At 44.3% G+C, this 25,747-nt stretch overlaps 1 protein-coding gene across 2 annotated transcripts in view; it reads right to left on the reverse strand.

Moving 5' to 3' along the window:
- The window catches only part of LOC142759084 (cytochrome P450 2B19-like), a 32,643-nt gene extending 7,637 nt beyond the window's left edge, over positions 1-25,006 (reverse strand). For both annotated transcript variants that reach the window (XR_012883057.1, XM_075860932.1), the window contains exons 1-6: positions 24,427-25,006; positions 23,583-23,778; positions 17,864-18,026; positions 17,488-17,637; positions 5,800-5,960; positions 908-1,084 (exon numbers count right to left, since the gene is read on the reverse strand). Coding sequence is in view for 1 of the 2 variants with exons in the window: in XM_075860932.1 (XP_075717047.1) it covers positions 908-1,084; positions 5,800-5,960; positions 17,488-17,637; positions 17,864-18,026; positions 23,583-23,756 (825 nt within the window). In the remaining variant the exon portion in view is untranslated. The remainder of the gene's footprint in view (positions 1-907; positions 1,085-5,799; positions 5,961-17,487; positions 17,638-17,863; positions 18,027-23,582; positions 23,779-24,426) is intronic.
- Between the last annotated feature and the right edge of the window lie 741 nt (positions 25,007-25,747).

A 25,747-nucleotide genomic window follows, 5' to 3' on the forward strand; every position in this document is an offset into this window, starting at 1 on the left:
TGCTCTGGTCACTTGTAAGTGATATTATTAACTATTTGAGCTGCCCAGTCACCTGTAAGTTCTATTGTTGTAAAGTGGAATCATCTAGGAGTAAAAACTGCCCAGCCACAAAGCGGTAGACAACACAAATTCACCACTGGACTCTGGAGCAGCATGTTCTCTGGAGTGATGAATCTCGTCTCACTATCTGGCAATTTGATGGAGGAATTTAATTTTTATGGATGCCAAGAGGACACCACCTACCGGAATGTATAGCTCTACTGTAACATGTGGTGGAGGAGAGCTACTAGTCTGGGACTAGTTTTTCAACATGTGGTCCCTTATTTCCAGTGAAGGGTAATGTTAATACTACAACATACAAATTGTTGCTTCTAAAAGTTTTGGTTCTGGCCCTTTTCTTGTTCCAACATGACTGCTCCCACGTGTACACATAAAGACATGGGGTAAGGATTTTAGTGTAGAGGAAACTCAAATCACTGCACAACCTGACCTCAACCCCATCCAACACCTTTGGTATGAATTTAAATGCCAATTGTGAGCCAAACCTTCTCGTCTATCAGTGCCTGACCTCACAAATGCTCATTTGGCTGAATGGGGACAATTTCGCAAAAACAAACTCTTGTAGAAAGCCTTTCGAGAAAAGTGGAGACTGCAAAATGGGGCCCATGTTTTTTGAATGTGATGTCCATCAAGCGCATATAAGTGTGATGGTCACATACTTTGGCTATGTAGTGTAATTACTTGGGTTGGTCCATGACCCATTTTGAAGACAATTAACCTGCCAATATGATTTTTGCTACGGAAGTTTATATATTAGTGGTACAATAAGTCAGTATGGACCAAAAATTTAAGATCTTGACATTAATGTATATTGCCACTGATTTAAGTGGTAAAATTTATTTCATACCTCTTGTTGCTTGGCTAAGAAGGCATCAATAAGGTTCCTCTGATCATTAATATCCAGTTCTTTTTTATATTTTGTGAATGTCACTCTTATAAAGCTTTGAAGTTCTGTGAGGTTTCCAAAAATAGTTTTGTGAGCTCCTGGCAGCCAGTCCATTAGGGTTGAAAAACTGGTGTACAGCTAAATGGAATAAAAAAACAAAAATCGAAAGTATTTTTAAAACATTGAAACCAATGAAAATTAATTTGTTTCAATTAAATTACAGAAAAATTTAGAAAATACTTTGACATACAAACAAATTCATTTAAATAATTAACTATATCTAAAAAATAATAAATATCAACTAAAAAGTATGATCAAATTCAGTCAATTGTAATTACTGACAGTTAAAATAAATGTTAAAACTGGAAGCCAGTAGTCTTACTGGTATCTTATTTTTGAAAGTTTGTTTGTTTGAAGCCTCGGTGCTCACGTGCAGTGCATGTTAGCAACATGTGGCCAGTGGTTCATTAAAAAAAAAAAAAAAAACGGTTACAAAAAAAACCATTGAATGTGGACTTTTAATTCAGTGAGCAATACTTAGTACCAAGTTTCTTGTATAATAGAAAATTGTGTATTATTTGGATTGAGATATCCCCCACTTTGGCCTTATACAGAAATATATATTGATGATACGCTATTGCACATAGTGCTAAGAAGAAGACGACTGGGGAGAAAGATTACTACTATAATACTGCCCCCTATGTACAAGAATATAACTACTATAATAATGCCCCTATATACAAGATTATAACTACTATAATACTGCTCCCTATAAACAAGAATATAACTACTATAATCCTGCCTTATATACAAGAATATAACTACTATAATACTGCCCCTATATACAAGAATATAACAACTATATTACTGCCCCCTATGTACAAGACTATAACTACTATAATACTGCCCCTATATACAAGAATCTAACTACTATAATACTGCCCCTATATACAAGAATATAACTACTATAATACTGCACCTATGTACAAGAATATAACTACTATAATACTGCCCCTATATACAAGAATCTAACTACTATAATACTGCTCCTATATACAAGAATATAACTACTATAATACTGCCCTCTATATACAAGAATATAACTACTATAATACTGCTCCTATGTACAAGAATATAACTACTATAATACTGCCCTCTATATACAAGAATATAACTACTATAATACTGCTTCTATGTACAAGAATATAACTACAATAATACTGCTCCCATGTACAAGAATATAACTACTATAATACTGCCCCTATATACAAGAATATAACTACAATAATACTGCTCCCATGTACAAGAATATAACTACTATAATACTGCCCCTATATACAAGAATATAACTACTATAATACTGCCCCTATATACAAGAATATAACTACTATAATACTGCCCCTATATACAAGAATATAACTACTATAATACTGCTCCTATACACAAGAATATAACTACTATAATACTGCCCCTATATACAAGATTATAACTACTATAATACTGCTCCCTATGAACAAGAATATAACTACTATAATACTGCCCCTATATACAAGAATATAACTACTATAATACTGCCCCTATGTACAAGAATATAACTACTATAATACTGCTCCTATGTACAAGAATATAACTACTATAATACTGCCCCTATATACAAGATTATAACTACTATAATACTGCTCCCTATGAACAAGAATATAACTACTATAATACTGCCCCTATATACAAGAATATAACTACTATAATACTGCCCCTATATACAAGAATATAACTACTAGAATACTGCACCTATATACAAGAATATAACTACTATAATACTGCCCCTATATACAAGAATATAACTACTATAATACTGCCCCTATATACAAGAATATAACTACTATATTACTGCCCCTATATACAAGACTATAACTACTGTAATACTGCCCCTATATACAAGAATATAACTACTATAATACTGCACCTATATACAAGAATATAACTACTATAATACTGCCCCTATATACAAGAATATAACAACTATATTACTGCCCCCTATGTACAAGACTATAACTACTATAATACTGCCCCTATATACAAGAATCTAACTACTATAATACTGCCCCTATATACAAGAATATAACTACTATAATACTGCACCTATGTACAAGAATATAACTACTATAATACTGCCCCTATGCACAAGAATATAACTACTATAATACTGCTCCTATATACAAGAATATAACTACTATAATACTGCCCTCTATATACAAGAATATAACTACTATAATACTGCTCCTATGTACAAGAATATAACTACTATAATACTGCCCTCTATATACAAGAATATAACTACTATAATACTGCTTCTATGTACAAGAATATAACTACAATAATACTGCTCCCATGTACAAGAATATAACTACTATAATACTGCCCCTATATACAAGAATATAACTACTATAATACTGCCCCTATATACAAGAATATAACTACTATAATACTGCCCCTATATACAAGAATATAACTACTATAATACTGCTCCTATATACAAGAATATAACTACTATAATACTGCCCCCTATATACAAGAATATAGTTACTATAATACTGCCCCCTATATAACAGAATATACCTACTATAATACTGCCCCTTATATACAAGAATATATTATATATATTTTCGAAAGTTTGTTTGTTTGAAGCCGAATTTTTCATTGGTTTAAAATCAGGGAGTAGCTATTTTTGATTGGACATTGAACAAAGTTTGCCTCCTTTTGCGATCCTGTTTTTAACATCAGCAAAGGTACTGGTGTGGCAAATGTCCTGCAAGAATGTTTGATGATTGTCTGGTATGAATGCACGAAATAGTGAGCTTTACCCTATCTATACCGTAAGTCAACCTCCCGAGCAACGTCGGGTATAAAAGTTAGTGGAAAATAATCTACAAAAACAGGAACAAATTATAAATTTTTTGGCAAATTTTGCTTGTTGGATGTTTAGAAAAAATATGGATATTGTAATTTCTCACCTTGAAATTCTGTATATTTTAATTAATAAAGAAATTAAAAGGGGCGTGGCCTGGACGCTGGCAGGAGCAGACATGCCGGAGGAGAGCTCCACCAGTGCCTAGTGTAATCGTCCGTCTTCCTCTCTCCAGTCGTTTATTGTCATCTGGGGATACACACGGAGGTGATCCCCTGAGGTGCTCCTACCCTCCGAGGGCCTGCTGACACCATTGGTTGGTAATACGAGGTCGGGGCCTACTCCCTGGAGCGGATCCCCGGCCTAAAGTCGAAACCAGAAGTGCGCGGGCCGCACTTCTGGTCCGGAACACGGTGACCCAGTGGAGCCAAATTTTGCTCTCTGAAGGAGTGCTTTGCTCTGGGACGCTGTCCCTCCATATCCTCCACGGTGCCCACCATCTCTTCTATACAGGACCCACCTCATAAAATTTTCTGCCGGCGGTACTGGCCGTAATTTTGGATACACCAATTCCGACTATCTGTGGGACTACATCTCCATCTCTGAGCTTCAGTGTGTGGCCAGCCTATACTGCAATAATCACTCTTCTGGAGGGAATTCTTATTTTACTGGGGACACCCTCATGCTTCTGCTGAATATGTAACTGTGATGTAGCGACTGGAGGATTCCTCCCCTTCCCTACGCACATATTAATGTGGCCTATACTCCTGGCACACTAGCCTCAGTACAATATCTGGACTGACGTAAATAGCTGCTCTGTATTCTATCAGTAATGGCGCCTTCCAAGCAGTTCAAAATTATTGACAAAATGGAGAAATTGGCGGGTGCTGCGACCGGCTCGCATATGTCATGGCCTTTAGAGGCCGCTAAGTCTTCTGCTACCCAAACTGACACTCCCGCTGAACCATCTATGTTGGATGTTCTAAAAGCCATCACTGAATCCCATATCGTGTTAACGGAAAAGATAGATGCTCTCCAGATGGACTTTGGCCTCCGTATGCTCCATGCACATGACCATGCCCGTAATTACGACCCGTAATTACGGGCACGGATGACCGCGGACAGCCGGCTGTATTTACGGGCCGTGCTCCCGTTATAAAGTATAGGAGCATGGCCTGTAAAATAAAAAAATAGGGCATGTCCTATTTTTTTCGACAAGTATCTCGAGTTTAAAATTGGACTTCATCGTATATTAGACTCTAAAGTCTGCTTCCTCCTTCTGCTGGAAGACCTTATTCCCAATGTTGCTTCCAGATCCCTTATGACATTGTTACTGTTTTATGCAAAAAAGTTTATTCTTCTGAATTGGAAGCACCCTATGGTCCCTACGCTACAAGCATGGACTGCACTAATTAATTCCGCTCTTCCTCTTTACATACTTACTTACGAAGCCCGTGGTTGCCCGAATAGGTTTATGAAAATATGGCAACCCTGGATAGCCAATCCACATACTTCCTAAAACACATTGTTACTGGGGGAGTGTCTCCTGGGATTTACCGGCTCCTTCGCTGAATATTCTTTATATGATGCATTTCATTTACCATTCTGTGAATCAATGGAAAGCTGTTTTGTTCTGTATTTTGTTTGCTTTATGTTATTAATATAAAATGCTGTATATCTAAGTATAGGTGTGGACACCATTGCATTAATGTATATGCTATGCTTGTCTTTTCTGTGGTGCCTATGTTGACATCCTTGTGCCTTCAAAAAAATTAGACTTAAAAAAAAAAGATAATAAAAGTAACCAACAAGTTCTCTCACCCTCTATAATTGTTGTGTATCCAAATCCAAATGTATTTCTAAATTCTAAATATTTTAGATTTTTTTTTTTTCAATAATTCATTAAAATATCAATTACTACTTGTATAAACAATAAAATATGACTTACCCTGGCCCATGGGCTTGCTAGAAGTTTTAAGTTCTCACTAACTAAACTCATAAGTTTCAGTATGGTCGGATCCTCATAATCAAATATTTTACTGAGCAATAGGGCCACAATTATATTGGTTACAGCAGCATTTAAACTGTTAAAATTACCAAAGGGCCTTCCTGAAAAAAAAAAAAAGATTTTGAGATGAAAATGTATTTTATTATCTATTTATAATGAAAAATAATATTATGTAATATATTTTTATGTAGTGAGAACTTTAGTTTTTTAAAACAAAGTTTCACCTTCCCATAAAACTATGTATGTTCATATTGTGATTAACTCAGTAGAGACGGTTTGAGGCCTACCAAAAGGGCTCTAACAATGCTTGTTGGGACATTATATTTATTTATATAAAAAAATTATTTTTATATATATATATATATATATATATATATATATATATATATATATACTGTATATACACTACCGTTCAAAAGTTTAGGGTCACTTAGAAATTTACTTATTTTTGAAAGAAAATCACAGTTTTTTTCAATGAAGATAACATTAAATTAATCAGAAATACACTCTATACATTGTTAATGTGCTAAATGACTATTCTAGCTGCAAACGTCTGGTTTTTAATGCAATATCTACATAGGTGTATAGAGGCCCATTTCCAGCAACCATCACTCCAGTGTTCTAATGGTACATTGTGTTTGCTAACTGTGTTAGAAGGCTAATGGATGATTAGAAAACACCTGAAAACCCTTGTGCAATTATGATAGCACCGCTGTAAACAGTTTTGCTGTTTAGAGGAGCTATAAAACTGACCTTCCTTTGAGCTAGTTGAGAATCTGGAGCATTACATTTGTGGGTTCGATTAAACTCTGCCAAGAAACTGAAGATTTCCTACAACGGTGTGTACTACTCCCTTCAGAGGACAGCACAAACAGGCTCGAACCAGAGTAGAAAGAGAAGTGGGAGGCCCCGCTGCACAACTGAGCAACAAGACAAGTACATTAGAGTCTCTAGTTTGAGAAATAGACGCTTCACAGGTCCTCAACTGGCAGCTTCATTAAATAGTACCCGCAAAACGCTAGTGTCAACGTCTACAGTGAAGAGGCGACTCCGGGATGCTGGCTTTCAGGGCAGAGTGGCAAAGAAAAAGCCATATCTGAGACTAGCTAATAAAAGGAAAAGATTAATATGGGCAAAAGCACACAGACATTGGACAGAGGAAGATTGGAAAAAAGTGTTATGGACAGACGAATCGAAGTTTGAGGTGTTTGGATCACACAGAAGAACATGTGTGAGACGCAGAACAACTGAAAAGATGCTGGAAGAGTGCCTGACGCCATCTGTCAAGCATGGTGGAGGTAATCTGATGGTCTGGGGTTGCTTTGGTGCTGGTAAAGTGGGAGATTTGTACATTGGTAAAAGGGATTTTGAATAAGGAAGGCTATCACTCCATTTTGCAACGCCATGCCATACCCTGTGGACAGCGCTTGATTGGAGCCAATTTCATCCTACAACAGGACAATGACCCAAAGCACACCTCCAAATTATGCAAGAACTATTTAGGGGAGAAGCAGGCAGCTGGTATTCTATCTGTAATGGAGTGGCCAGCGCAGTCACCAGATCTCAACCCCATAGAGCTGTTGTGGGAGCAGCTTGACCGTACGGTACGCAAGAAGTGTCCATCAAGCCAATCCAACTTGTGGGAGGGCCTTCTGGAAGCATGGGGTGAAATTTCTCCCGATTACCTCAGCAAATTAACAGCTAGAATGCCAAAGGTCTGCAATGCTGTAATTGCTGCAAATGGAGCATTCTTTGACGAAAGCAAAGTTTGAAGGAGAAAATTATTATTTCAAATAAAAATCATTATTTCTAACCTTGTCAATGTCTTGAATATATTTTCTAGTCATTTTGCAACTCATTTGATAAATATAAGTGTGAGTTTTCATGGAAAACACAAAATTGTCTGGGTGACCCCAAACTTTTAAACGGTAGTGTATATATATATATATTTATATACAGTGTTCACCAAAAGTTCTGGAACACCCTCATAACTTTTGAACGGCTCGAGGTGGAGGGTTGAAATTTGGTGGGATTAAATGGGGTCATAAAATCTAGCATTTAACGCAAAAAAAAAAAACACCACCACCGCCCCCAAGGGCGTGGGCAGCAAAATCTTAAAATGTCTCGGGGGTGATTTGAAAGCTCTTTGCAATACTAAAACAATGCCGCAATTGATTTTAAGATAGGATTTTTTTTTCGTTGAGATATTTATCTTCAAAGTTATCATCTTCATTATCGGATACCGCCGGTGTTAGCATTACCCAAAATGTTCCGCGCGTGTAAAATCCTAAATGTGTGTATGTGTGAGCTTGGGAATGTCACATCAAGGTGACTTAAAATTACGTATTATTACAATCAGCCTTGGCGATACAAAATGGACCTTGTCTACGACTAACATGATTTCATGTGTACACATTTCGGTAGTCGCTTGTGTATTTCAGAGAGAGCTAATTCGAAGAGTAATTTTCATTTTTATACATTTCTATTGTCATATCACAAAATGCATTTTGACCGAAAAGGAAAGGATCACTTTACTGATGATGAGAGGGTATGGCGAAGAAAAAATAAGATCCTATCGAGAAGTAACGGCTTTATTCAATGCCACTTATCCTATCCGTGATCCAATTTCATTGTCAACTGTTAAAATAACTGTTCATCGTTTCCAAATAACCTGTTCAATTAAAGACACACCAAGATCCGGTAGTCCCAAACATGCGAGTAATGATGAAAAAGCTTTAGATGTTCTGCTCACAGTACATGATAATCCTCATACATCTGTCTTGAGTGGAGCACAACAAAATGATATCAGCACCACATCAGTCCGTCAAATTTTGAAGAGGCATCATTATCATCCTTATAAAATACGTCTAGTTCAGGAGCTATCCGAAGATGATTATGACAGAAGAGTGGAATTTTGCGATGCAATGATGACACGATTTGATGGTAATCATCAGATTTTCAACTGGACCTGTTTTTCGGATGAAGCTACGTTTGAACTAAATGGTTCTGTAAATCGACAGAACATGAGGTATTGGGCGGACGAAAATCCACATTGGATGAGAGACAGTCATACCCGGTATCCTCAGAAGGTTAACATATTGCTCAATCATATTGTTGGACTGTTTTTCATTGAAGGAAACATAAATGCAGAAAACCAAGTGATACCGACTATTCAAAATATTGCTGGAGAAGCTTTCCGCAATGTTTGGTATCAGCAGGATGGAGTTCTGCCTCATTTTTCTCTGCGAGCTCGAAATCTTCTGAACGATAATTTTCCTGATCAATGGATTGGTAGATGAGGCCCGACAGAATGGCCACCGAGATCACTAGATGTAACTGTAATGGCAGGAAGGAGGTGAAGGGAAAGTGAGCCCTAATCTACCCACCGCCCTGTCCCTGCCTACTTGCAACGACCCGCCCTAGGCGACGAGGTACAACTGGGCGGCGGTCCCTACGCTGGCTAAGTGCACAGGAAGACAAACAGGGAACACGCAAGGGAAGGGGCAGTAGCCACGGAACGCCACGAGGAAACGGGGCGGCGAACGAACAGTCAGGACCAGGACGAAGTGAGTACAACCGAGCAGGCACGGAGACAGAAGCAAGCCAGGGCAAGCAAGCAGGTCAAGCAGAACTGCAGCAAGGCAGAAGCACGGCAGAAGCAGGCTGGAGCAAGCAGCAGTGGGGCCAGGAATCCAAAAGAATTACAAGCACTGAGGGAGAGCACAGGGCAGGTAATAAAGGGCAGGGGGCGCAGCTAACTCCGAGAGACCAGGCCGCGATAGGCTCTCCCACTCCTGAGCCTGCCACCCTGGTTGGTGGGAGATGGTGTCAGTCGAGCAGGTCTGGCCTCAGGTGTGGATTGATTAATCCCAGGAGTATAGCTAGATGAAGTACCTGGCAGATCCCTAACAGTACTCCCCCTTTTATGAGGGGCCACCGGACCCTTACTAAGGGGACCCGGTTTAGTGGGGAAGAGGAGGTGGAACCTCCTGATCAATACCCCAGCGTGAACATCACGGGCAGGTACCCAAGTCCTCTCCTCCGGCCCGTATCCTCTCCAATGGACCAGGTACTGGAGGGAGCCCTGGACCATCCTACTGTCCATAATCTTGGCCACCTCGAATTCCACCCCCTCAGGGGTGAGAACGGGAACAGGAGGTATCCTCGAGGGGGACCAGGACGGGGAGCAGCGTTTAAGGAGGGAGGCATGGAAGACGTCATGTATGCGAAAGGATGGGGGGAGCTCCAGACGGAAGGATACAGGGTTGAGGACTTCAATGATCTTATAAGGTCCAATAAATCGGGGAGCAAACTTCCTGGACGGGACCTTAAGGCGCAAGTTCCTGGACGACAACCAGACCAAATCCCCGACGACAAACCGGGGGTTAGCAGAACGTCTACTATCCGCCTGAATCTTTTGTGCGCTCTGGGACGCCTCTAGGTTCTTCTGAACCTGGGCCCAGACAGTGCACAGTTCCCGATGAACCTCCTCTACCTCAGGATTATTGGAACAACCAGGGGAGACGGAGGAGAACCTTGGGTTAAACCCGAAATTACAGAAAAACGGGGAGACCCCTGACGAGTTACTGACCCGGTTATTCAGGGAAAATTCAGCAAGGGGAAGGAATGAGACCCAATCGAATTGACAGTCAGAGATGAAACACCTTAAATATTGTTCCAGGGATTGGTTGGTCCTTTCCGTTTGGCCATTAGTTTCGGGATGGAAGGCGGAGGAGAAGGACAGATCAATCTCCAACTTTTTACAAAAAGCTCTCCAAAATAAGTAAAAACAAATTGTACCCCTCTGTCAGAAACGATATTGACTGGGGCCCCATGGAGACGCAGGATGTGTTTCACAAACAAAGAAGCTAACGTCTTGGCGTTAGGTAGCTTCTTAAGGGGCACAAAGTGGCACATCTTGCTGAAGCGGTCGACTACCACCCACACCACCGACTTGCCCTGAGATGGAGGCAAATCGGTGATAAAATCCATGGAGATATGGGTCCAAGGTCTCTGGGGAATGGGCAAGGAACGTAGTAGGCCCGCAGGTCGGGACCTAGGGGTTTTGGACCTAGCGCAAACCTCACAAGCGGCGACGTAAGCCCTAACATCTTTAGGCAACCCAGGCCACCAATAGTTTCTGGTAATGAGGTGTTTGGTGCCCAAGATGCCAGGATGACCAGATAGAGCGGAGTCATGGTTTTCCCTGAGTACCCTCAGCCGGTATTGCAGGGGAACAAACAGTTTGTCCCCAGGGACGTTCCCGGGAGCTGCACCCTGATCAGCCGCGATATCAGAAGCTAAATCAGAATCCGTGGCAGAGACGATTATACCAGGGGGTAAAATACAAGCGGGATCCTTCTCGGAAGGAGGATTGGCCATGAAACTACGTGACAGAGCGTCAGCCTTAATATTCTTGGACCCAGCCCTATAGGTAACCAAGAAATTAAATCTGGTAAAGAATAGTGCCCACCGAGCTTGTCTAGGATTAAGCCTCCGGGCCGATTCTAGGAAAACCAGATTCTTGTGATCCGTAAGGACCGTTACCTGGTGTCTGGCCCCCTCCCGGAAGTGCCGCCACTCCTCAAAAGCCCATTTAATGGCTAGAAGTTCGCGGTTACCAATATCATAGTTACTCTCCGTGGGCGAAAACTTCCTAGAGAAGTAAGCACAGGGGCGGAGATGGGTGAGGGAGCTGGTACCCTGGGACAAGACGGCCCCCACTCCCACCTCGGAAGCGTCAACCTCCACAATAAATGGCTCCTCTTGGTTGGGCTGAATCAGCACGGGGGCCGAGATAAAGCACTTCTTGAGAGTCTCAAAGGCCTGGACGGCCTCAGGGGGCCAATGGAGGACATCGGCACCCTTGCGGGTAAGGTCCGTAAGAGGCTTAGCGACGACCGAGAAGTTGGCAATAAATCTCCTGTAATAGTTGGCGAACCCTAAAAAACACTGTAACGCCTTAAGGGAGGCAGGTTGGACCCATTCCGCCACAGCTTGAACCTTGGCAGGGTCCATGCGGAATTCATGAGGAGTGAGGATTTGCCCTAAAAATGGTATCTCCTGTACCCCAAAGACACATTTTTCAGTCTTAGCAAACAGATTATTCTCCCGAAGGACCTGGAGCACCTTCCTGACATGCTCCACGTGGGAGGACCAGTCCTTGGAAAACACCAGTATGTCATCAAGGTACACAACAAGAAAATTACCCAGGTACTCTCTCAGGATTTCATTAATAAAATTCTGGAAGACAGCAGGGGCATTACACAACCCAAAGGGCATGACCAGGTATTCGAAATGACCCTCGGGTGTGTTGAACGCAGTTTTCCACTCATCCCCCTCTTTGATGCGGATAAGGTTATATGCCCCCCGTAGATCGAACTTAGAAAACCATTGGGCTCCCTGAACCTGATTAAAAAGATCCGGAATCAAAGGAAGTGGGTACTGGTTCCTTACGGTGACCTTATTCAGGTTACGATAATCAATGCACGGCCTAAGACCACCATCCTTCTTCCCCACGAAGAAGAAGCCAGCACCTACAGGAGAAGTCGAGGGGCGAATGAAACCCTTGGCCAGGCATTCTTGGATATACACCCTCATCGCTTCACGTTCAGGACATGAAAGATTAAATATCCTACCCTTAGGAAGCTTGGCACCAGGCACCAAATCGATAGCGCAATCGTAATCTCTATGGGGGGGCAACACCTCGGAGGCCTCCTTAGAAAACACATCGGCGAAGTCCTGAACAAACTCAGGAAGCGTGTTTACCTCCTCCCGGGGAGAAATAGAGTTAACAGAAAGACATGACATAAGACATTCATTACCCCATTTGGTGAGATCCCCAGTATTCCAATCAAATGTGGGATTATGCAACTGCAACCAGGGAAGACCTAATACCAGATCAGACGATAATCCCTGCATCACCAGTACAGAGCACTGCTCCAAATGCATGGAGCCAACCAGGAGTTCAAAAACAGGAGTATGCTGAGTAAAATAACCATTAGCAAGGGGGGTTGAGTCGATTCCTACTACAGGGATGGGATAAGGTAAATCAATACAAGGCATCTTTAGAGACATAGCAAAATCCACAGACATGATATTAGCAGATGAGCCAGAATCCACGAAAGCACTGCCCGTGGCAGACCGGCCAGCAAACGAGACCTGAAAGGGAAGCAAAATTTTATTGCGTTTCACATTAACGGGAAATACCTGTGCGCCCAAGTGACCTCCCCGATGATCACTTAGGCGCGGAAGTTTTCCGGCTTCTTATTCTTGCGCCTGGGACAGGTGTTCAGTAGATGCTTGTCGTCCCCACAGTAGAAGCAGAGACCATTCATTCTGCGAAACTCTCTACGTTGTCGAGGGGACATGGAGGCCCCGAGTTGCATAGGTACCTCCGAGTCCTCCGTGGAGGGGCGAGGAGACGGGACCTCGGGGGGAATCGCAGAAAAGTCAGAGGGGAGCACACTGAAGCGTTCTAGCTGACGTTCCCTGAGACGTCGGTCAAGTCGTACTGCTAGGGCCATAACCTGGTCAAGGGAGTCAGGCGAGGGGTAGCTAACCAGCAGATCCTTCAGGGCGTCAGATAATCCTAACCTAAACTGGCACCTTAGGGCCGGATCGTTCCACTGAGAAGCTACGCACCACTTCCTAAAATCAGAACAGTATTCCTCAACCGGTCTCCTACCCTGACGTAAGGTCACCAGCTGACTCTCGGCTAAAGCAGTCCTGTCAGTCTCGTCGTAAATGAGTCCGAGGGCAGAGAAAAAACGATCAACAGAGGAAAGTTCAGGGGCGTCAGGAGCCAAGGAGAAGGCCCACTCTTGGGGCCCTTCCTGGAGTCGGGATATGATGATACCCACCCGCTGGTTCTCGGAACCTGAGGAGTGGGGCTTTAGGCGGAAATACAGTCTGCAACTCTCCCGGAAGGAGAGAAACGTCTTACGGTCCCCTGAAAACCGGTCAGGTAACTTGAGGTCGGGTTCTAGAGGTGAGGTGAGGGGTACTACTAAAGCAGCGTCACCCTGATTGACCCTTTGGGCCAGGGCCTGGACCTGTAGGGAGAGGCCCTGCATCTGCTGGGTCAGGGTCTCAAGGGGGTCCATGATAGCATCAGCGTAGGAGAAATGGTAGACTAGGTAAGGGCTTGTAATTATGTAATGGCAGGAAGGAGGTGAAGGGAAAGTGAGCCCTAATCTACCCACCGCCCTGTCCCTGCCTACTTGCAACGACCCGCCCTAGGCGACGAGGTACAACTGGGCGGCGGTCCCTACGCTGGCTAAGTGCACAGGAAGACAAACAGGGAACACGCAAGGGAAGGGGCAGTAGCCACGGAACGCCACGAGGAAACGGGGCGGCGAACGAACAGTCAGGACCAGGACGAAGTGAGTACACCCGAGCAGGCACGGAGACAGAAGCAAGCCAGGGCAAGCAAGCAGGTCAAGCAGAACTGCAGCAAGGCAGAAGCACGGCAGAAGCAGGCTGGAGCAAGCAGCAGTGGGGCCAGGAATCCAAAAGAATTACAAGCACTGAGGGAGAGCACAGGGCAGGTAATAAAGGGCAGGGGGCGGAGCTAACTCCGAGAGACCAGGCCGCGATAGGCTCTCCCACTCCTGAGCCTGCCACCCTGGTTGGTGGGAGATGGTGTCAGTCGAGCAGGTCTGGCCTCAGGTGTGGATTGATTAATCCCAGGAGTATAGCTAGATGAAGTACCTGGCAGATCCCTAACAGTAACCCCATTAGACTTTTTTTATTGGGGGTATTTAAAAAGTACAGTCTATGTGACTAGGATCGCAAACTTAGACGAGCTGCGAGAAAGACTAGTGAACATTTCGAATTCAATCACACCTGATGTTATAAATAACGTTATCGACACGTTTTATGTTCGCTTAGGACACTGTCAAGTTGTTGAAGGGCATCAGTTCGAACATTTGATTTAAAACAGTAATTGTTATGTTTGTACTAATACACATAATACATGTCCTCGGTCTTGCTTTGGTTGGCCGGACAACAAACAAACACACACACACACAAAGCGCAGAGAAGGTTTAGAGTGGTTAAACACTGGGGAAATGACGAACCCCCTGGGTCCTTATCTCGGGCTGTGTACACAAACACACGCACGTGCGCGCACACACACACACAAGTGAGAGGCACCCCGATGAGATGTAAATCCGACCTTGCGATCTCCGTGCGGTACATTTTTGACAATGCTAACACCCGCGGTAGCCGATAATGAAGATGATAAATTTAACGTTAAATATCTCAGCGAAAAAAATCCTATTTCAAAATCATTTGCAGCATCATTTTTGTGTTGAAAATAGCTTTCAAATGAGCCCCTACTCGACCCTGCCATTTAAGATTTTGCTGCCCCCGCCAACACCACCGCTTTTTTTGCCGTTAACTATTAGATTTTATGACCCCATTAAATCCCACCAAATTTCAACCCTCTACCTCGAGCCGTTCAAAAGTTATGAGGGTGTTCCCGATCTTTTGGTGGCACTGTATATATATATATATATATAGAGAGAGAGAGAGAGAGAGAGAGAGAAAGAGAGATATGAACCGTAAAAGTTGGCTAATGGGACTTAAACCTACATATTATAAAAAATGACATAAAGTTAAGGCATAACATAAAAAAATGCAATATCCTCATAACAGTAATAACCTGTTAAACCAATGTAATGTGTCTTTTATGTTATGCCAGCAAGAGGGCACGCAGGAGAGCAGAGGGACCTTGGCATCTATGACCGCTGGGGAGAGGCAGCATGTCGGCGGTCACGGAACGCTGACACACAGCAACAGAATGCCGGCGGAGGAGGTAAGCAACCTGACCGCGGGGGCCGCCAGTTTGACCGCTGCCAGCATTACAGTACGAGGGGATCCTCCGGTGGATGTAGGCTCTAACACAATAATGGGTTTAATAAATCTAGGAGGAGACAACACCATTTTGAGTTGACTTTAGGACAATCACTTGTGACTATTCTTTTTCATATAGGGTGATTCCCAAATACCCTATTAGACCCTATTAAGGATATGTCCTGTATGTACATTGACAACAACAAAGATTACAAGTTAAAGTGAAAAATAAAACAAGTAAATGTGGACGTGCACATGTTCTGTATAAATGGAGAGTGGGCACCAAAATCATCTCCTCTGGTGGGCCCATACAGCCAAAGTCCGACACCGCCGCAGGCATTGATAACTAGTTTTCCCAAGTAAATGGGCAATGAAGATGAAGAAACAGAGAAGAAAACAACAAGCCGAGTTCGCCTACTATATTAATATAGAGTCATGAACTCTTCAGAAGTCCTGGTTCAAAATTGAAAAAGGAAGTACATTTATTCATATCTTGTGGTTTGATAGGGGTCATTTCATACCTCTTCAATGTCCTTCTTATCACAAACCTCAGATACAACCTGATAATGACTGTATCTCATCTGAGAAACAATGGACCCTAAAGTCAGGTAAATACCAATAGCAGAGGTAAGCAGATGAACTTAAAGAGGCTCTGTCACCAGATTTTGCAACCCCTATCTGCTATTGCAGCAGATCGGCGTTGCAATGTAGATTACAGTAAAGTTTTTATTTTTAAAAAACGAGCATTTTTGGCCAAGTTATGGCCATTTTTGTATTTATGCAAATGAGGCTTGCAAGAGTCCAAGTGGGTGTGTTTAAAAGTAAAAGTCCAAGTGGGCGTGTATTATGTGCGTACATCGGGGCGTGTTTACTACTTTTACTAGCTGGGCGTTCTGATGAGAAGTATCATCCACTTCTCTTCAGAACGCCCAGCTTCTGGCAGTGCAGATCTGTGACGTCACTTCCCCAGGTCCTGCATCGTGTCGGCCACATCGGCACCAGAGGTTACAGTTGATTCTGCAGCAGCATCAGCGTTTGCAGGTAAGTAGCTACATCGATTTACCTGCAAACGCCGATGCTGCTGCAGAATCATCTGTAGCCTCTGGTGCCGATGTGTCCTCGCTCGTCTGACACGATGCAGGACCTGGGGAAGTGACGTCACAGCGTGATCTCTCGAGAACACGGCTGTGTCTGCACTGCCAGAAGCTGGGCGTTCTGAAGAGAAGTGGATGATACTTCTATACACAACGCCCAGCTAGTAAAAGTAGTAAACACGCCCCGATGTACGCACATAATACACGCCCAGTTGTACTTTTACTTTTCAACGCGCCCAGTTGTACTTTTGCAAGCCTCATTTGCATAAATACAAAAATGGTCATAACTTGGCCAAAAATGCTCGTTTTTTTAAAATAAAAACGTTACTGTAATCTACATTGCAGCGCCGATTTGCTGCAATAGCAGATAGGGGTTCCAAAATCTGGTGACAGAGCCTCTTTAAGCTGCCCATACACTATCAATAGCTGTCAGTCGACAGCTATTCCTCTTGACAACACCATATACATGGCCACTTGGCTCAGCTGAGCGTGCATGTGTTTTCAATGGAGAGAAGAGAATAAGAGGTGGACGGCTCATCTACTGCGAGAATTTAGGATCGGGTATGTTGAAATCAGTGGGTTTGGCTGACTTTTATCTAATGTGTATATATAAACAAAACAAGACAAAACTTATCATTCTCAAAATATACAATGCAGGAGACATCCCACCACTCACCTCCATATGATTTCAACTTCTGTACTAAACACTCAGCCTCTTCAACAATACTGTTTTCTAGAGATCTCTTCCCCATTCCATAATCTCGTAAAGTTGCGAGTGTAAATCTTCTCATCACTTTCCAGTTCTCTCCATTGGCAAAAATAATACCTAAGTAGTAAAAGTAAAAGATGTTATGGTGGAGTGCTAATATACAGCACACTGAACTTCTCATAATGAAACGTATGTGATGTGTCTACAAGAAAGATATGAACACTTGGGAAGGATCATGATTAGGCATCCAACTCCATATTTCAATATCAACTGCTTCTAAGGTAAAAAAAAAAAATGCGGATATTTCTTAGAAATATAATTTATAAGAAAGTAAATCAGTTACCATGGTCCTTTATTGAATTGGTGAACAAAGGTGTATTGGGTCTGTCCGAGAATACTTCAGCATTGTTGACTAGGGCATCTTTAATGGTGTCGTAACCACATAGGATAACCATTTTTGTCATACCCATCTGGACACTGAAGACTGTGCCGTACTCTTTAGACAGCTGTGAACACAAAAAAGACATGGCTTAAGGATAATTAAACTTTTAAAAAGCTTTTGACATGTGATAGTGACAGGTCAGACATTTTGATCGGAGGGGCTCTGAGCACTGACATCCCCACGACTGCTAAAGCAAAGCAGGAAAAGTGCTTGGGTGACCTCTGTGCAGCTCAGATTCTGATTGTCTTACCTCAGAACGGTGTACGGGCTCAATTGAGAGTCTATGGGTTCGTACACCATTTGCTCAGTTTCCAGAGGAAAGCCGAAGCAGCACAGCGCTTCTCAGCGGTCTCAGTGCTCGTTCCCCCACCGATCAAATCTTCTGACGTCATTATGGCATGTCAAAAGTTTAGTGTGGAAAAATTTAAAGTTATGCATAGGGGTACTAATAATCTGCATGCGTCATATGTCCTAAGGGGACTTAAACTGGGAGAGTCACTTCATGAGAAGGATCTGGTTGTACTTGTAGATCATAAACTAAATAACAGCATGCAATGTCAGTCAGCTGCTTCTAAGGCCAGCAAGATATTGTCGTGTATTAAAAGAGGCATGGACTCGCGGGACAGGGATGTAATATTACCACTTTACAAAGCATTAATGAGGCCTCATCTAAAATATGCAGTTCAGTTCTGGGCTCCAGTTCATAGAAAGGATGCCCTGGAGTTGGAAAAAAAAAACAAAAAAACAACTAAACTAATAAAGGGCATGGAGAATCTAAGTTATGAGGAAATATTAAAAGAATTGAACCGATTTAGCCTTGAAAAGAGACGACTAAAGGGGGACATGATTAACTTATATTAATAAATGAATGGTCCATACAAGAAATATAGTTAAAATCTGTTCCACATAAAACCCCCTCAAAAAACAAGGGGGCACTCCCTTCGTCTGGAGAAAAAAAGGTTCAACCTGCAGAGGCGACAAGTCTTCTTTACTGTGAGAACTGTGAATCTATGGAAAAGTCACCGCAGGAGCCGTCACAGCAGGGACAGGAGATGCTGCAAAAAAAGGGTTTAAATAATTTCCTAGAATAAAAATATCAGCTACTATGTCAATGTGTAGAATTCTTGTTTGAATGTTGATGCAGGTGGATTGCCACTTGGGATCAGGAGGGTTTTTTTTTCTTCTTAGGGAAGATTGGTTAATGCCTTATGGATACATTTTTATATTTATTTTAACTTTTTTTTTTTCTTAAAATTCCTCTTGATCAATAAGGGTAAAACAAAGTTCTATATTTTCTCATATCCCTTGGTAAACTTAATGGACATGTGTCTTTTTTCAACCGTACTAACTATGTAACTATGTAGCTATGTACTTCGAAGTGGTTCAGACAGCACGAGGTCAGATGGGTGCACGAGTAAGGGCCCAACCCGATTCTGAAACAGAGGAAAAATACTCAGTACCCAAATTGAAGTAAAGTGTTCTTTCTTTATTATACCAGTGGCCATGGCCGGCCTTAGCTATGTTCGACCAGTGCGGTCGCACAGGGCGCCAGCTGCCACACGGCAAGAGGGGCGCCAGCGGGTGTGTGTATCCCCGCGCCGTTGCAACTACCAGTGGGGATACACACACTAACTGCAGTCGCACCCGGGCGCTTCCTCACTTAGTGGCCATCGCTACCGCTGTAGCAGCCATAGCGGCTGCTAGCGGTGACATCGGGCATGAGGGCGGTGGCACCGCTAGCAGCTGCTGTGGCTGCTATAGCGGTAGCAACGGCACCATAGCAGAGCAGGGAGGTATCTCCCTGCTCTGCTGTCTACTAGCGCCACTGTAGCTCCCTTCAGCTACAGCGGCGCTAGTAGACAGCAGAGCAGGGAGATACCTCCCTTGCTCTGCTATAGTGCCCCCCTGTAGATATCAACCCCCCCCCTTCCAGGATAGCGCCACCGTAGCTCCCTGAAGGGGCGGAATCCCCGTGTGGCCGGGGATTCCGGTACTGGAGCGCTGCTTGATGTTTCTGTCCATATATGGACAGTGACATCAGGGAAAACTCCTGAAGCGGAATCCCCGGTCACAGCATTGCAGACTCTATGATCGGGGATTCCACTCCAGGAGAAGCCAATGACGTCATGGACACAGACGTCAGGAGCTTCTCCTGGAGTGGAATCGACGGTCATAGCGTCTGCAACGCTGTGACCGGGGATTCCGCTTAAGGAGTTTTCCCTGATGTCACTGTCTATATATGGACCGAGGCATCAAGCAGTGCTCCAGGAGCGGAATCCCCGGCCACACAGGGATTCCACTCCTTCAGGGAGCTACTGTGGCGCTAGTAGACAGCAGAGCAGGGAGATACTTCCCTTGCACTGCTATAGTGCCCCCCTGTAGATATCAAACCCCCCCTTCAAGGATAGCGCCACCGTAACTCCCTGAAGGAGCGGAATCCCCGTGTGGCCGGGGATTCCGGTCCTGGAGCGCTGCTTGATGCCTCTGTCCATATATGGACAGTGACATCAGGGAAAACTCCTGAAGCGGAATCCCCGGTCACAGCATTGCAGACTCTATGATCGGGGATTCCACTACAGGAGAAGCCAATGACGTCATGGACAGAGATGTCAGGAGCTTCTCCTGGAGTGCAATCGACGGTCATAGCGTCTGCAACGCTGTGGACGGGGATTCCGCCTCAGTAGTTTTCCCTCATGTCACTGTCCATATATGGACAGAGGCATCAAGCAGCGCTCCAGGACCGGAATCCCCAGCCACGCGGGGATTCCGCTCCTTCAGGGAGCTACAGTGGCGCTATCTTTACTGGAAGGAGGGGGGGGTTGCTATCTACAGGGGGCTGTGGGCTGTGTGGCCCTACCTACAAAGGACAACTGTGCAGGAGCACACAAAATACCCAGCTTTCCCGGGTATCGAAAAAAAAGTGTGGAAATAAACTAAGATATAACTTTTATTTAATCTAGCTAAAAGGATTAATCCTTTACTCAGACTAAATAAAAATTATAACTTAGTTTATTTCCACACATTTATTTGATAGCTGGGAAAGCTAGGTATTCTGTGTGCTCCTGCACAGTTGTCCTTTTTTGAATGTCTATTGCCCGCCAGCTATCAGTCATTTCGTAGTCCTTGCACTACCTACAAGGGGGCTGTGGGCAGTGTGGCACTACCTACCAGGGGGCTGTGTGGCACTACCTACTAGGGGGCTGTATGGCACTACCTACCAGGGGGCTGTGGGCTGTTTGGCTCTACCAACCAGGGGGCTGTGGGCTGTGTGGCACTACCAACCAGTGGGCTGTGTGGCACTATCAACCAGGGAGCTGTGGGCTCTGTGGCACTACCAACCAAGGGGCTGTGGGCACTACCAACCAGGGGGCTGTGTGGCACTCCCTACCAGGGGGCTGTGTGGCACTCCCTACCAGGGGGCTGTGAGCTGTGTGGCACTCCCTACCAGGGGTCTTTGCGACACTCCCTACCAGGGGGCTGTGCGGCACTCTCTACAGGGGGCTGTGTGGCGCTATCTACAAGGGGGCTGTGTGGCGCTACCTACAAGGGGGCTGTGTGGCGCTACCTACAAGGGGGCTGTCTGGCGCTACCCACAAGTGGGCTGTGTGGCGCTACCCACAAGGGGCTGTGTGGCGCTATCTACAAGGGGGCTGTGTGGCGCTACCTACAAGGGGGCTGTGTGGCGCTACCTACAAGGGGGCTGTCTGGCGCTACCCACAAGTGGGCTGTGTGGCGCTACCCACAAGGGGCTGTGTGGCGCTACCTACAAGGGGGCTGTCTGGCGCTACCTACAAGGGGGCTGTCTGTCGCCACCCACAAGGGGGCTGTGTGGCGCTACCCACAAGGGGCTGTGTGGCGCTACCTACAAGGGGGCTATGTGGCGCTACCCACAAGGGGCTGTGTGGTGCTACCTACAAGGGGCTGTGTGGCGCTACCTACAAGGGGCTGTGTGGCGCTACCTACAGGGGGAATCTGTGAGTGGGGGTCTGATGGTCATTTTACTGAGTGGTGGGCTGATGGTCATTTTGCTGTGAGTGGGGGGTTGATGGTCATTTTTCTGTGAGTGGGGGGCTGATGGTCTTCAAGTGGTTTCCACCTCTGACCTCCAATTGAAATTAATAGGAGGCAGAAGATACCTGCGGCACTCGTTTGGAGGTTTTTTTCCTGTGTCTTTTGCATTCGCTTCAACAGCTTAAGAAAAAAACACAAAAAAAAGCTCACACAACGCTGACATTTGCTGAAGGAATTTTGAGGCAGATTTTTTTTGCCTTACAAAAAAAACGTGTGTGAACATGCCCTACGAGAGGAGTGCTTGTTCTTAGCCGTTTGCTGTCTTTCTCAAAAAATTTTTGGTAAGGGGGCCCTGAGGAAATTTTGTTTTTCCAGTGCTGCCTCGAGTCCGAAAAGGTTGGGAAACTCTGTACTAGGGTACCGTCATGGAGCAGCTCAGTTCGTCATGGGAACAGGGGCCTAGGTGAGTACAATTTTTGTTTTTGTTTGGGGGCACTGTCTACAAGGGGGAGGTGGGGGGCTGTATGGCACTGTCTACAAGGGGGAGGTGGGGGGCTGTATGGCACTGTCTACAAGGGGGAGGTGGGGGGCTGTATGGCACTGTCTACAAGGGGGAGGTGGGGGGCTGTATGGCACAATCTACAAGGGGGAGGTGGGGGACTGTATGGCACTGTCTACAAGGGGGAGGTGGGGGGCTGTATGGCACTGTCTACAAGGGGAAGTGGGGGGCTGTATGACACTGTCTACCAGGGGGAGGTGGGGGGCTGTATGGCACCATCTACAAGGGGGAGGTGGGGGGCTGTATGGCACTGTCTACAAGGGGGAGGTGGGGGGCTGTATGGCACTGTCTACAAGGGGGAGGTGGGGGGCTGTATGGCACTGTCTACAAGGGGGAGGTGTGGGGGGCTGTATGGCACGATCTATAAAAAGGAGGTGGGGGATTATGGCACTGTCTACAGGGAGGCTATATGGCAAAATCTACAGGGGGGCATTATACTGTGTGGGGGCCACTAAGCGGACATTATACTGTGTAGGGGTACTACAGGGGGCATAATACTTTGGGCACAATTAGAGGACAAAATACTGTGTCCTTGAAGGGGATGTAATATATTATATTATTAAATATTATTATTATACTGTATGGGGGCACTAAAGGGGCATTATAATATTTTATGGGGCATATTTTTTTAATGATGGGGTGGGGCGCCGAAAGATCATTTCGCACAGGGCGCCATCTATCCTAGGGCCGGCCCTGCCAGTGGCCAATGGCAACGTTTCAGTCTGAACCAGACCTTCATCAGGCAATAGGTCGTACTGGGAGACTGTTGCTTGGCTCTGTATGCGCTACCCCTGTAATGGCGGCTGACCACTGTATTGGCACCAATACAGGGCTTGAAGTCAAGATCAAACATACGTGTACAGCGCCAAATGTTATAGGAAATATGTGGTGAGAAAACAACGTAGCCAGAATCAGAATGGACAGAAGTCAATATTCAGTACAGAGGGGCACAAACTATAAACAAGGTGTAGACTTGGCAAGGTTAGTAAACAACTTTATTATATGTCCTCATATGTTATCATTTCCATTTTTAATTATTATTTCCATTACCTGGCAAAATGTTTTATAGGGTTTTGACATGTCCAACATGAGTATATTTCCAAGGATTGGTAACGGCTTTGGCCCAGGGGGGAAATTTTTGTATTTCCCTTGTTTTTTATTGCTAAAAACATGGATCAAGAAGAAGATGACAATGGTGGACAGAAGAATTGTGACGAGCTCCATGGAGGATGTGACTTCTGTTTAACTAAAGAGGAAAAAACATAAGTGACTTTGTTATGTACATAGATAAATAAGTGGTGTGAGCACTTTTTCAGTCATTTCATTAATGATCCAATGAAGCAACTTTACAAATAATCTTAATTTAAAATTTAAAAATGTCCTACCGTTTTGTGTATACAGCTCTTTGGAGAAATATGACATGTAGAAACAAACAATATGAAAATGCAAACGTTTCAGAAGGGCAGAGGGATTTGGGTGAAAAGTAGGGACAGTCTCTCCAAAAAAGAACTGATTCAAGAAATACCCAAAAATTGTGAAAGACCTTATCTGCACGGGAACCACTGCTGTACCTCATTAGCTAAGTTTTTGTAGGGCTTTTTTTACTGTATCCGCACCTGCTCCCCTGTTGGGCCAGTTTAACCCTTTACTGTAGAGGAGAAACAGAATTCCTGGGCCCTAAAGCAAAGTATGAAACAGCCCCCCACCCACCTACCATGTACTATTTATAGTACTGTCATCTTCGATGTCAGAGGGGCAATTGTGCCCTTTTAGCCACCAGGACTATGGTGCAACTGTCACCACTGACACCATATTGTTACACAACTACTCACTTAAACAGGTCATGGTACAATAATATACAGTCTCATAAAAAGATTAAGAACTTTGTTCTTACTTGAGGTTCTTTAGCTTGGAGAGTGCAGGGGATACAACGCACTGATCCAGTCTTCTCTCCTCGCAGAGGGAATCCTGGGCTTTTGCAATGTCACGCAAGCTGATATTTAACCTACAGGGCAGTCTGCTCCACCCAACAATTAACTCTTACATACACTGCAGAACATAGAAAACCTCACATCTACATCAATGTGATAGATAGATTATGTGATGCTTTTATGACGTTCCTCCAGTCACTGATATATTCCTCTTGTTTTTTCTCTTCTTGATTTCGGCTTTTGTGAGGTGTTGCTGAGTGATATTTTGTTCAGGCTGGGTTTGAGTTAATTATTCCAAGATGCCTTGTTTGCCTGGGACCCCTTAGAGTAACAAGACTTTATAGTGATATGAACTTTGCCCGCTGCTTCCCAGATCGGCCCAGAACGATAGCGCACTCTTCTGGATTGTGAGGTGTGGGAGTCTGAAAGTTTGTTTGGCTCGACAGGCATTATTTGAATTACTCCGATGGACTTGAAGAAGGTGTTTACAGAAATACAAGCGGAATAATTTTGTTCAGCTGGAATCCCACCTTGACCAGTCTGGGTATGTGTCCGGACCCCAGACTTCACTGCCATACTGGAGGATTGGGGCGATGATGCAGTCACAGATTTTAAGCCAGACCGTCACTGGTGGTTTGAGATGGTCCAGTTTTCTGCTAATGGCATAAAAAGCTTTGCACGCATTGTCTTTCAGCATCTCTATGGCTTGTTTAAAGCTTCCTGATTATTTTTTAAGCCAAGGTGGGTGTACCTGTCGGTCGCTTTAAGTGGGCCGTTGTTTAGCGTTTGGAAATCAGCCGTTCTTTTCCCATTTACATTTACGCTTCATCTATTCTCAGTATAGGAGCTTCTGATGACATCATAAGGCTTCCCTCCTGTTCCACACTCTTGCAGCTTTAGGAATAGGCCCGGGTGTCACATTAAGTTTAAGGTCTTTTTAAAGTCCACAGAACAGGCGTATATCTTTCCATGCTTATATTGTGGACGTGGCTCTTGATGTAGATGTGGTCAGTGGTGCGGTGGTTTGGCATGAACCCAGCTTGGCTTTGGTTGAGGACATTATGCTGGGTGAGGAAGATCTATTTAACGATCGATAGATAGATGGATGGATGGATGGATGGATGGATGGATGGATGGATGGATGGATAGATAGATAGATAGATAGATACAGGGGCATAACTAGGAAAGACTGGGCCCCATAGCAAACACTTGACTGGGCCCCCCAGGTGCCACATGCAGCCCCCCCCCCCCCCTTATAGATAGTGCCCCTGTACATTGTGCCAT

This window comes from Rhinoderma darwinii, chromosome 4 (assembly GCF_050947455.1).
Source record: "Rhinoderma darwinii isolate aRhiDar2 chromosome 4, aRhiDar2.hap1, whole genome shotgun sequence".
NCBI classification, from domain to species: Eukaryota; Metazoa; Chordata; class Amphibia; order Anura; family Rhinodermatidae; genus Rhinoderma; species Rhinoderma darwinii.